The sequence below is a fragment of the Pteropus alecto genome, unplaced genomic scaffold, assembly GCF_000325575.1.
Source record: "Pteropus alecto unplaced genomic scaffold, ASM32557v1 scaffold105, whole genome shotgun sequence".
Classification (NCBI taxonomy): domain Eukaryota; kingdom Metazoa; phylum Chordata; class Mammalia; order Chiroptera; family Pteropodidae; genus Pteropus; species Pteropus alecto.
In genome coordinates this window covers 1,208,157-1,222,461 of record NW_006436294.1, presented here as the reverse complement: position 1 = coordinate 1,222,461, position 14,305 = coordinate 1,208,157, and the positions used below count along the sequence as shown (strand labels likewise).

The 14,305-nt window shown below is 34.6% G+C and overlaps 1 protein-coding gene across 3 annotated transcripts in view; it reads right to left on the bottom strand.

Moving 5' to 3' along the window:
- The window catches only part of EFR3A (EFR3 homolog A), a 77,998-nt gene that overhangs the window by 19,602 nt on the left and 44,091 nt on the right, over positions 1–14,305 (bottom strand). For all 3 annotated transcript variants that reach the window (XM_006912924.3, XM_015590269.2, XM_025047581.1), the window contains 9 exons: positions 12,493–12,660; positions 9,653–9,767; positions 8,694–8,745; positions 6,747–6,919; positions 6,213–6,288; positions 5,348–5,509; positions 4,583–4,714; positions 3,416–3,483; positions 2,378–2,505 (listed from right to left, as the gene is read on the bottom strand). In XM_006912924.3, the coding sequence (XP_006912986.1) occupies positions 2,378–2,505; positions 3,416–3,483; positions 4,583–4,714; positions 5,348–5,509; positions 6,213–6,288; positions 6,747–6,919; positions 8,694–8,745; positions 9,653–9,767; positions 12,493–12,660 (1,074 nt within the window). The remainder of the gene's footprint in view (positions 1–2,377; positions 2,506–3,415; positions 3,484–4,582; positions 4,715–5,347; positions 5,510–6,212; positions 6,289–6,746; positions 6,920–8,693; positions 8,746–9,652; positions 9,768–12,492; positions 12,661–14,305) is intronic.

Sequence of the window (14,305 nt, the reverse complement as noted above, 5' to 3'; positions counted from 1 at the left end):
CCGAGGCTGGGCTGGGGCAGTCCCAGCCACCACTTCCTGTGCCCTTCCATTTCCCATCCCTCCTCCCTATCTGCTTCCTGTATCTGCTATTCACAATGGCAGTCCTCGGTTCGCATTCCTGTTTTTAACTAGAACCTGAATTTCAGAAGCAATACTCAGAGCTAGGCCTAACTTCCTTCAGTGATATTTTACTGCCACCTGGTGTACATATCTGTACATACTATATGTAACGGCATTCAGATAGCTAAGGAGTAGAAAAAGTCTGAATACAAGTATGGCAGAGAACTATATTAAATTACTCTCAAAATAATTTTCTATGGCTAATAAAAATGAGATATAGGAAATGACTTAATTATATGTAATAAAACATATATATGATTAGGGCTTCATACCACTCAGATTCCATTAAAAAGCTAATGGGACAAAATAAAATATCACAAATAATTAATCTACACATTTCAAAATGTCACAGTTTAATGCTGATAACTACTGAAGGATATATATTTTTGGCCCTATAGAAAAACACGAAATTCTACCTAGTGTTAATGCATATTTACAGGATAAAAACAAACAAAAATCTCTGCTACCATGGAATAAAAATAACCAAATTATTTAATTCCAGGCTCACTATCCTCATTTGTAAACAGAGACGATGCTACCTTCCTCACCAAACGATTTAAGGATTAAATGAGAAAATAAATACAAAGTGTTCATCACAGTGCCTGGCACACAGTCAGTGCTTAAGTGACAGCTACTATTTTGATGATGATGAGTATATAGGTGATACACAACAAACTAAATGTTTTGTTTTCTTCTGATATGTTGTTCTTATATTCCTGAATAACCTGATGGTTATGCAGCCAAAAAAAAAAACAACACCCAATCGATTTTCCCATGAAGAGTCAGTGCATCTTCCAACTCTTTCTGCATTAAGGCAAGACACGTGAGAGACTGTTCTAAACCACCCAAGTCTTCATAAATCAGAAAAATTTTTTTCTAGCTAAGAGATTTCTCTGCAGTTATATAACCAAGTACATACTGAAGTAGTCAGAATTCTCCCAGTCAGTGATCAAGAGGTATTAAGAAAGAGAATACAGCCTTTTCAGGGGTGGGAGGAAATGGGGAAGAGTGAACTGCCTGTTAAAAAAAAAGTCCTGGTTTCCATTTAAAATTGTTAAGAATTAAAAGAAAAGGGTCAAAGGAAGCGACAAGGGGTGAAACTAAACTACAGCTATGGGGGAGGTGGAGCAAAGTAGTAACTAAACTTGTAAGTATGTAAGATGTACAGGTGCCAGCTCCATTTTCTACAAGGCGCATTTTATTAAGCTATGTTCCTAGAGGACAGGGAGGGCAGGGGCAGGCCAAACTGACAGTCGGATTTACCTTTGTACTTGTGCCTGGGTTTTTGAGGTTTTTTGCCTGAAGGAAACAGAGCTAAATCCAAATTATAAGAATGAAATATTTTAGGTTTTTAAAAAAAGTTCTCTTAGATTACAAAGCTCTACTAATGTTTTATTCTCAGCATATTTATTGCCAAGGAATTCACAAGGAGTAAAATCTTTGGTAGTATGGAATTTAAAAGAAAATGTAAAAAATTCATTAACATCTCAGTCTATTACGAACAACTATCACTGTAATATGTGCACTTATTATAGATCCATGTTATAAAGACAGGTGTTTACAATGCTTATGCTTATTTTAGTGATTAATCTAAAAAACCACCCGAATGAAATCAAATAGTTCTCTTACAGAACAGAGGTATCCCCCCCAAAAGAACTAGTTCTTCCACCAAATTTAATATTTATACAATCAAGTAAAAATGAAGGTGAAAGACAGAAACTGAATGCAAGATGTCATGCAGTTTTGTCGTGAAACACAACAGAATTATTTCAAGTCAATGAAAAGAACAGAAGGAAACATACAGTGTACAAGGCAAACGTGCCTTTAATTTAAAAAGTCCGCAGATCTCTCTACACAGCAAATGGTCTGTGCTCTCTCAAATGACAGAAGCTGCCTAATTCATTAAGCTCAATAAACACAAATCACTATTCAAATAATTTTCACCAATGTCCATGAGAAATATTGGTCAATGAGGAAAGATCTCATTTTGCTTCTTTCTTTAAAGTACATCAATATTATTTAGTAAAATAATAATCATTCAAGGACTTGATTTGTTCATGATAAAATCATATATGTATCTTTAGAGATTTAATAACAGTTTTCAAGAGCAAAATTTTTAAGTAGAAGTAAACCCCCTGGAACATCTGAAGAAGATGTGATACAATAAGTATACGAACAGAATTTTCATTGCTAATTGGGTGTGGAAAATTACTGAAACACATGTCTAGAGTAAGAGCTCTAATTACCCTCCCCTTACCTGTTACTTGTGGTACATATGGAACGGACAATCTCTCGACACTATAGCCGCTTCCACCTAGTGACTCTGTAATCTTGTTGGTCAAAAAGTATAAATTTTTGTCATGCTTCTCTAAAGATTTTGGAAGCCTGTCAAGTTGAACAAACAAAAGTCATTCAGTGTTATTTAAATTATTGAGCAAAATTAAGTTAACATGCAAACATTCTAAATCAAAGCCTAAATATAAACAAAACAAACTGTAATTAATAACACACGTATATTTTAGGGGACTAATGTGAGCTCTTTAAAAACACACGGTGCATGGTCCCTTATATTAACCATTCCGCTGTGATTCTTTGCCGATGACATTCCAATGGTGAAGTCAGTCCTACATTATTCTGTTGGTATTCACACGTTAAGTTCAGCTTTAATCTCATGCTAATTAAAAATCGACTGAGAGAAAAAAATAAAAATGCAGCTCACTGACGGTTAATGAAAAACATCTTAGCCAGCTAAGTGACAGGAGCGCCTGTCCAATATCATCAGGTTTCGCTTTCCGTTCACTGTCCGATATTATCTTATGCTGATGCTGTCAATATTAGGCTGCTTTTAAAGCCCAAAAGTGTGAATAAAATATTGTTCATATGTATCTTTTTGTTAGGATAGCAAAGAAAAATGCAGGGTATAACTTATGAACTTTCTTTAATACATTCTTTCTCCCAAAATTTTATGAGTATTGTTATCTATTATTAAGTCTTGAACAGGATATTGTATTCTCTTAGACTGTTCATTTATATATGAGAATATGCTATATTTAAGAGATGTATCTCCATATTAAAAAAAAGATAAGTATTTTTTTCATCAAAGATTGACTCTACGTGTGCAAAAGCCTATAGTTATAATGAACAAAAACTTCTAAAGCAAGAGAAAGAAATCAGATGAATTAAATGACAGAAACACAAAACAAGATTAGGATAAAACAGAAACAATAGTTTATGCCTTTACAATCATTACTGATTGGCCAGTGCCCCTTAAAATGTAAAGAATTAACATACATACATGCACTTATCTCTGAAAATATGCTCTGGCAGAAAATACGGGGCTTCCATAGTTCGAATTTCAATAACCTGAAAAAGATCCAAAACAGAGCAAAAACCAAAACCTCACTTTTCTGAACCTTGCTATGAAAATTGGGAAAACTAAAAACACAGAAACAAAAACTAAACATTTATAAGAAATACTATCATTTTATTTTGGAATTTAAGCAAAGTTTACAACCCAAATACAGAGTTCGTTTTATTTTCAAATTCGTTATTTTCAAAATTCAGCAGGTAACAAAATCACGACAATAAAAAACAATGACACATTACACTTGAGTAAACCGACCTCAGAAGGATAAGGACACTCATGGTCTCAAATGCCATGTTGTGGAAGTCCCCTAACGAAGCACTGGGACCTCCCAGCATGGGCGTGAGGTCTCTGCACTTGTGAGGTCTGGCCCCTCCACTCAGTTTTGAGCACCTTATAGGGGGTACTTGGCTTAACATTTCTATCTCTAAAGGCAGGCAACAAATATTCACTCAAGTACCTTTAGCGAATGAGTATTTCTTAGAATGCACTAAATCCCCACATTTTGGCAAGGACTGAGAGATGTGCCTCCAATTCCATAAAAAGGAAGTTCTCTCTGACAAATGTCTTTAAAGGAATAAAAAGTACAGCAGACTTTTTCTGCCAGGAAAGTTAGGGGTTCTGAAATGTATATTAAATCACACAAGTAACTAATTTATGGAGCTAATGCTGAAAAAGCTCAGTGTAGTTGAATGACACAGGACAAATCTCTGAGGCACATTAATTATTCAACGTTTGAGATCTGGCTCAAGTAGACTGGTTTTAAAAAAAATCACCACCACCACACAAGCAGTATAATTTCATAAAATTTAGATACTAAGATTCAGGTGTAACAGGAAAAAAATTATATAAGAAGTCACATGAATGATTCTAGAAGAAAACCATGTGTTCTACTCAAACACTACATAAAAAATTTCTAACAAAACAACAGGCATCAAAGAAAATGTAAATACTAGCTCTTAATTAAGCTCTTGTTTCAATTTAGTCACTGCATATTTTTATAGAATTTTTTTTTTATTTGATACATAAACATCGCTGAAAGAAAATCAGCCGTTTCTGTATCAAAATCAAGTTGAAGAACTTCTCTAAATACCTTACCTTGGTAACATGCTGGCAAAATGCAGGGACAGCTATCATCTGACTTACAAAGTTGAGGTACGCAGCAACCAGCGCCATGATCCCACAGCGGTGGAACATCGGCAAATTATCCTCGTTGATAATCGCGCTGTCCTTTGATAAAAAACAAGCACAGCACAAGGTCTTATGCTCCACTAGCGTTTTCCTCCATGACTGTACTGCAAAAACCGCGGGTAGTTTGGAATGCTAACAAAAATGTCGCCTTGTAAGAAGGTATTTTTTTTTTAATTCTGAAAGGAGACTAAACGCCCATTTATAGGCAAGTTAAATCACTCAACTCAAATAGCTCTTCCTTAGGGAAGCCTTTCCTAAGGACAAAAAAGTAACTACATGTTACAAATATATATCTCTCTCTGATGTAATATATATATTCACATTGCATACTGTCCTTTTATTACTTAACATTTAAATTGTAGTCAAACAACTACATATCTGTAATTATTATTTAATTGTTCCCCACTAAACTCAAATATGGGCATGGGGACCGTGTTGTCTTTCCTACCACAGTATTCCTATGGCCTTGAACAATATTTAGCACACAGTCCATACTCATTCAATATCTGTTAGGAAAAAAATGACCGCGATCATTGTCTTGCGTATTTCAGATTTAAAACTAGATTCTTCTCTTTTAAAATTCATGTACCTGAATAAAAGTAACAACACTTTAAAGATGGTGTCTAATTCATACAGAAAGGTTTTCTTCAATGAAAGGTTTTGAAAGCATACCTGCAAAGCAATGGCTAATCGAATGAGATCAATAACCACTTCTTCATTGGCCAACTCAATAGTTATAAGTGCGAGAGAAGTATAAAGCAGCTCGTAGTTTTTCTGAACATTGTCCTCCTCCTTACAGCCCAAATATATGTGCCGATACAGCTGCTGCCCATTCTGAGAAGGGTGATGACAGAGGAAAAAGAGGATTTTGCTTAAAATGTAATAAAGGGAGATTTCACATGCATATAACCTCCTACAAAGTAGCTACCTTATTACGTAACTTACTGTGGAAGATAAATTTAAACTGATAATTAGATGATCAAACTGTACACTAACTATTAACATCAACAAATATACCAATATACAACTACAAACTAACGTTAAAGAACAAACCTTAAATAAAAAAACAGCAAGTAAGAAATAGTTCTAGTGTCAACAACGAAAATGTTTTTAGTAATAATGTGAAAAGACAAAAGCAAATTACAGATTGATATGAGAAAAAATTAAAACGTACGGCAGACTAACGGGAGCCTTGGCAACAATAAAGAACACGTGGCTGAGGAGAAATGCACCTACGCCTGCTGGTCCCAGGGAACAGTCTCTTGGGTGGCGGGCCGGGACTTGCTCAGGGGAGGGCATCTGCAGGTTCTGCTAGACTCTGGCGCGAAGCCCCCCAAGGCAGGTCTACAGCCTTTATGCAGGGGAGAGGTTATAGAAACACCCCAGGGATTGTGCAGAGGTTCCCCCCAAACCAAACCAATCTAGTATATGAATAAAATATGGCTCCATTTCAAGGTCACACATCAATACAAAAGTACCTAACAACTCAAATGGCTATAACTTATGTCATGAATTATTTTTTAGAAGATAATCTTACCTTTTTCATGAAACTTGTGTCTTGTCTACAAATTTTTTCTCTTTTGATCTTTAGGTCAGCTACATCAGGTATTATTCTAAAGATAATTAATATATCATTTTTAATGAATAGCATATTTAGTTATAATATCCTATCTTACATGGCAAATCATAGTTACACTTCGGAGTTTGAACTATGTAACACTCTCTTCAATGAACATTTAAAATAAGCCTATACGTAATACTACTGAATACCCACGTTTAATTAAGAAGAACTGCATAAAGAAATCTTTATTCCTAATGTCATTCCTAAGCTTAAAACAAAACCAAAATAAAATTTATTTAACTAGTGATCACTAGTAGTTGAGACCTCCGAAAGTACATTAAAAGACCTCCAACCATCTTAAACGATATTAATAATTAAAATGTCTCAATACCAATGAAATAAAACTCTGGAAATAAAGTCTGAAAGTCCTATATTACAAAAATCACAATACTTAAATACATGAATGTAGAAATTTAAAAACATTAAGCCAATTTGAAAATGGCACATTACCTGATGCCTCGAAGCTTTGCCCTGTTGTCATGGCGATCCATGAGATTATGCATTACTTCCAAGACCAACTGTCTCAGCTCATAGTCTTCCATGAGGGACGGTGATAACAAAGGGTCCAGAAAGGACCCAGGCAGTGCGGTAACAATCGTCTTTGCTTTGTATCCAGAGGTGACCTGATTATATGGAAGAAAAACAAACAAAAAACAACAACAAAAAACCTTTGTCATGTGTCCTTCTTTGGTAAAGTTCTCTAACCATTTCATAGGAACCATAAACTAAAGGAAAAAGAAAGTGTGGACATAAACTTGAAGGAAAAAACAAGAAAGAATTTTGTAAGGTAATGAGAATTTTACTGAATTTACAAAACTTTAATTTAGAAAGAGAATACTTATAATAGCCCACATTTCCCACGTGCCAGACGCAAATCTAAGACTATATGAGTATAAGCTTCATCCTTACCACATCCCTGTGAGGTAGGCATTAGTGTACCCCATTTTATAAAAGAAAACAGGCTCAGAGAAGGTAAGAATATATGGAATAAGTAGTCAGTACTAAACAGATATAAGGAGATTAAGCAGCAAATAGTACAGTAAGAGCTGAAAATGTTTAATTTAAATTTGTAAATTATTCTTTATTTTAAATTCAGTAGTTTGGTTTAATAGGAATACATTTTCAGTTGGAAAGCTACTCTTTATTAGGTACTTGATTTGACATTTATGAGTGCATCCCTATATTCTAAATTTAAAGCTTTTAAAGAGCACATACTTAAATGCTACTAAACATTTTTACCGCCACACAGACATTCTTTCCGCTGACAGTGTGGTACAATCAGAATTAGACGCAAGAAGATTTACTCAAGGAATTTGTTTAATAAGAAGTTTAGAACCAAAAGAAATTTCAGGTAGGTAATTTCAATTTATATTTATATCTGCAATCACAAATGGAACATATAATATTTACATTTGGGCATTTATCATAGGATGGAGGTGATTTTGTAAGTGAGCAGAGATACTGGTAGGATAATTGCTACCCACCTAAAAATTAAAAATACATCCATGACTCATACCACATGCAACCATAATCTTCAGATCAAAGTTTTAAATGTAGAAAGCCAAATTTTAAAAACTTATAAATATCAACAAATGTGTTTATATCATTGGAGGAGGCAAGAAGTTTTTAAATGAGATACAAATAATTAAAAAAAAAAACCACATAGGAATGCACTGATAAATATGGCTACACTAGAATTTAAATTTCTTTATGACGAGCAGCATAAACAGGATTAAATATGAAATCACAAAGTATTTCTTCTCTATACTTCTCCCTAGGTATGAAACATTTCTTTTAAAAAATGGAATCATATACAATAACATAAATTCTAAAAACATTGATTTGGAAAGGACACACATTCCACACGAGTCCTACTTTGTTTTGGCATTATGTTAGGTACAGTCGAATCTGAGATGAATACAATTACTATACAGTAAACACAGGACCTCGCATTCCAGATATGCCTTTCCTTTTCAGCTATTTGTAGCTGCATTATTTTTCAAACAAGAAGCCATTAATTGGTCAGTATGTGAAAAAAACAGCATGCGATATAGAAAGAACATTGGATTTCAAGTCCAAGTTCTAGTCTTCAGTGCCACAACCTTGAACTTCTTTCATTTCTTCTGTTGAAAGTCTCTGAGCCTAGGCATCTCCATCTATAAAACAGCAATACTTTCTGCTGCTGTATGTTTCACCATTGTGAACGTCAAATAAGATGATAGAAGAAATAAGCAGTAAAAGTATAATAAAAGAAAATGAAAAATAATATTTAAGTATATAAACCAAAAGAAAAAACTAAATAGTATCTGACAGAAGAAAAAGGAGCTCATAATGTGAAGCTGTTCTTAACCTCGTCAATCATTTATGGTTAAGTGTGTTCTGCCTTAAATGTCTTACCATAAGTAAAGATCTCAGCAACATTATCTGAATCCGCCTGGTTCCCAAATCCCTAAAATATATAACATACCAGTATTATTTTATTTATAGTAATTAACATTTACACTACTTCATTTATTTATTATTTATTAATTTTAAAACTCTACTCATATTGGCTAACCAGATTTTCAAAATAGCTAAAATCGTGGCTCACTTTAGACTCTAAATTTCATATGTATTAGAGTTACATGTGAAAAAACAAACTCAAACAAAAAATTAACAAGTTATTGGCTCTTGTTACTGGCATGTAATAACATGAAAATTAAATCATATGAATATACAAGAAAACAACACAAATTAAAAGATACTATAGGTGAAAAACATATTTATTGTAAATATAATTGACTAATATCTATTTAACAGGCAAAAACATGATTCAAAAAGAATTAACCAGTGGAAAAAGGGTCATCTAATTAATGGCTAAAGAAATATAAATCAAATAAGACCATCGTTTCCTTACTGAAGTAGCCAAAACACAAAAATATTCACAGATTAAAGCTTTAACATGTAAAATTAAGTCAAATCTATAAAACAGGAGGACCGAAACACATGATCTTTAAAATCGCTTTCAGTTCTAGAAATAAGTCAACATTTCTGTTACATGACATTATTAAATTTTTATAGGAAACCTGAAGCTTTACTCTAAATACATATGTACATAGACAATGCCCAGACTAAACAAAACTTACACCTAGTCAATATAAAGCATAGAAAATTAGAGGATTTACGATAAACTTACACTGATTCTAAAAGCATGCAATGCTGATTTAATTGCTTAGCAATCTAGTACCATAAAAATACTGCTTTCCATAGGACTTCTATTACTAGCGATTAAAAGACATTTTCTTTAAAATGAAATTTAACACGAGATTGAATTCAAATTTACAGTCCAAAAGCTTGTGAAAGCCACATGTGCATACCCTAGCTGACTGATATCCAAAGTATGCGTGGTTGTTCCAAACACAGGCACTTTCCCCATAATGAACATCATGATTTCTGACCTCTGATAATCTGGTAGGTTACTCCCAAAAAATCCTATGAAAATATTAAGATAAACAAATTTAATTTTTTTTAAAATATTTTTAACCAAAGTTTTCAATGTGGTAAAATGTCTTTAAGCTATGTATAACTCTGACGACATTATAATTTCATTTATCCAACATCATTTAATCACACAAAATATAAGATTTATACAACGGACAAAGATAAAATAATAAACATCTGACAATCTTGCATAGAGTTAACAGCAGCAAACCATCATCAATTTGAGCTGATTACAGTTTTAGAAAAAAGAAAAAAAAAAACTTTTTGGTAGTATTTCTGATGACACTTATCCACATATTATAAGCCTAAATTCTTATTCTGGTAAGGAAGTCAGTAATTAGGCCACACTTTGGTAAAGAAGTTTATAATTAAGTCACTACTTTGGCTTCCTAGGATTGTCAAATATTTTATAATGAGCCATGTTTATAGCTTAATCCTCTGAGTTAATTCAACATACATAATTCAACTTATGTTAAAAAAAGAATAACTTATTTGTCATTTTTCTCAGGCATTCTTGGGTATGGATATTTTAAATTTATCTGCTATAGCTTTTGAGAAAATTTACCTCCTAATTATAAAAGATTTTCAATATTTAATTATCACCTACTCAAACTTCAAACTTTTTTCTTTGAAATATCAGAACAGATATCAAATCATGGCTTTTTTTGTTCATTTCTTAAAATGTAATAATCATTACAGAAACCTTCTGACTTTTAATATTTAAGAATAAATTAACTTTTCAATTTAACTCGTAGGCTTCTATTATTGGAATTAATAATCTATACAAACCTGAATTGTTCTACCCATCATTTTGATTGGACATGGGGTTAAAAATCATTCTCCATCATCATATTAGCAACAAAAAAATCTTAATATTACTCGATCCACATAAAGTGCATTATTTTAGGAGCATACCTTTCTAGGGTAAGAAACTACTTTGTATTTGGCTTACGACAACCTTGAGACTAGGTACTATCATACCTTTCTAGGGTAAGAAACTACTTTGTATTTGGACCTTACGACAACCTTGAGACTCGGTACTATCATTAATTAGTCTCAGCTTCCTCTTGCAGAAGTGAGGATAAGAGAGGTTAAACTGCATCCAGGGAACTACACAGCTAAAAGTAGAGCCTGAGGTGAAGGCTATTCATTTCCAAAGCTGATTGTAATTACTCTCTGCTCCCTCCCTCTAAGGTACTTTTAACTTTTCAAGAACCCAGTTATCGGTGTTCCTAATCAACTGTACAAAACCAGACACTGACTTTCTGTTCCAAACAAGTCAGCCATCACCACAAGAACAAAACAGGATCAACTGGGAGGACAGTCCTGAAAGCAACTCACTCTCTATACTCATTGTTTGTATTTGAACTGCTGAATGCAAATGTTAATGACCCAGTCAAAGGAGCACAGCTCCTCAGAGAAGTGACTGACTCCAGGGCTGGAGCAGGAAGTGTGAAGTGAGCCTGGAACATGGAACAGCTCATGTGAGTACGCCTGTGCTTATGTGCTTAAAAAGGGGGGATGTTACAAAGACACAGAAGACAGCTTGAAGGGGCTCCCACGGGCCAAATCTGGGACAATCTGAGCACCAAAATAACAACAACACAGTAAGTAGAGAATGAATTATGAAGTATAAAAGTATAAATCCATGAGCTCATCCCAATAACAAATAGGTGAAAGCGTGCAACCCTACACACGTACAGAGGGGAGAGAACGCGGAGTGCCAGCTGACAGCTGGGGAGCAAATGTCGAGAATGAAAACCATCGTTTTGCAGCCATCATGGTAAAGGCTGGTTCAGGTAAGAACTGAATGCTTGCTAAATCTAGGGGGAAGTCTGGATGAAGAGCAGAATGACTGCATGGCCTAAAAGAATCTTCTCAGAAGCTGCTTCTTATTTACAAGGGGGAAAATCTGAAACTATACTATTATGAGCACTTATGTAGTACCCAGCCAGGAATGCAAAATCTGAATTTATTCATAAGGAAACAAACACCAGACTAACCCAACGAGGAAGTTTTTTTAAAGGTGAGGGTGTGGGGGAGGCTATACTATTAAAAAATGCCCATATCATAACAGAATGCTCCAGACTAAGGGGACTAAAGAAATACTACCACTGAAAGCAATATACGATCCTAGACTGGGTCCTGGACCTCAGGGAAAACATACTATAAAAGATATCACTAAGTCAAAACACAAAAATGAAATATGCAAATTTGATGAATGGCCTTTATCAGTGTTAAATTTACCGATGTTGATAACTGTACTCTGGGTATATATGAAAATGTCTTTATCCTTTGGAAAAATAGTCTGTGCTTAAAGGGTCATGATGTATATGCACTTACTAGCCAATGGTTTAGGAAAAAAATGTAGATGTATGTGTTTGTGTATGTACGCGTCAATCTATCTCTATGTGCGTATATGTACACAGACACATATACATACATACATGCATACACACACAGAAATAGAGAAGGAAGAAGAAAGATGGAAAGTAAATGATCAAGTGAATGGCATAAAATATTAACAGCTCAATCTGGATGAGGGGTATACAGTGCTCTTTGTCCTATTCTTATGTTTATTTTCCAAATGTAGAGTTTTTCAAAAGTCTAAGCTATCACTCATTTTGGAAAGTTGTTCTAGAAGAGTCGAGCACCTTCTGTGAAAGCTTTTAACTACTGGTGTACGTAACAGCTTTGAAAAGTGAAATGTACCCACCTATTGTCTGGATGATAGCGTTCTGCACAATCTTCTCGTCATTGTCTTTGGAAGCCGTGTTTAAGGCGGCACTGCCTGCAGGTCCCCCCTGCAAATCGTTCGCTTCAGACTCGACACTGAGACGCAGATGCTTCAACAGAGTGTTAAAGACTTCCAGCACGGTGGGCCCTGCGAACAGCCATGGGGTGAGCGACGCACTTCCCAGTACTGTGCCCTCACACCCGACCCTCGTGTTCCTCCATGTTCTAAGTACTTGGAGATAACAATTTATGTATGAACTAACCAGTTCGGAAAAAAAGGAAATGAGAAATACTCGAATAAGAAAGTCTCCTTATACTTAATTATTTAAATATTTACTGGCATCTTTGAGCAACTCGCTGTTTCAATTTCTGGTCCAAAATGTGTATATATGTGCATGTAAAGATTACCTAAACCTTTCCACCTACCTAATCTTGTCTACTCAAAATAATGTGTACTAGGACAATGTTTAACTTGACTGTTGGGTCAGAATCCATAGGATTATCATAATATAGCTCATTTTAGCATAGGAAGTTTGTTTTGCACCTTTTGAGGCTGAAGAGGAAAAATCTGCCTCAATTATTAGACAGAAACAAGTCAATGTAACAGATTCAAGTAAACTAAATTTGCTTTCTGCTTTTAGTTCTACAAACTCTGTTTCTGTTACAGCATCTACCGCACTACATTTTAATCAGTTTTTTATTTCTGCCTCCTATTCTTGACTACAGCCTTCTCTAGGACAAGCAGGCACATTCAAATACTTCCTGGAATGTACAGAGCCTTGCACACAGTACTTCACACAGAATAGATATTAAATTAGTAAATGTGATGATTCAATTTATCATGTTTTATTTCATATTTCAAATTAAAGAACTTTCCAATTATATAATCTGCTTCCACCTCCTTAAGTTATAAGTAATCAAAGTCTGTATTCAAAATGTCCACTCTTATTTGACACTGAATGAATGCAAAAATATTTCGGTAGCTAATATATTTCCACTCTGATTTTGAAGCAAAACAGCTATAACCAGATTCTCCTCCTAACCTGAGTAATTGTCACGGACCCTTCCGTTCTTCTAATCACATGTAAGTAAAAAGTCATGATCTCTGACCTGTCCCTCTTTATGACCCCGGCGGTAAGTCAGTTACCAAATCCTACGGATTTTACATTCCTTTTGCAACCACTGCCATCCGTCAAGCTTCTTCCCTCATGTCAACCACAATGAACCACCTGTCACTTCCATCGTGTCCTGTATCTTGCAGCCAGATAAAGATCTCCGATAAAGATCACAGTAAAACTCTGAAGTGCCAATCACCTGTGGCATTACATCCCTGCTCTGGCCACCACTGTAACCTTAAAGCCGCTTCTCTGGCTTCCTCCACATCACTACCACATGCTGTTGCCAGAGGGCTGCACAATATTTTGCTCATGCTATTCCATTTTTCCTCCCTTTTCCAATGTATGGTCAAATTCTGCCTTGTATTACGGTCTTAGATAGAGCTGTCTAATTCCAAGTCAACTTTAAGTTTCTTGGATCTGTAACCTTTCCAATGTTTAGCATATAACTGCTATTCAAAAGTATTAAAAAAAAAAGGAGGAAGGGAAGGAGAGACTGATATGGAGTAAAATGCTTAACTATACACTGAAGTCTGAGAATAACCATGCGAACCCAAAATTCAAGAGAAATTATAGAACACTTAAAAATGTTAGCAATACTTTCAGAGAGTTTTCCATACACTGCTATATCCACTGAAAAAAACATTACGAAATAGATTAAAGCGTTAATTTTTTTCC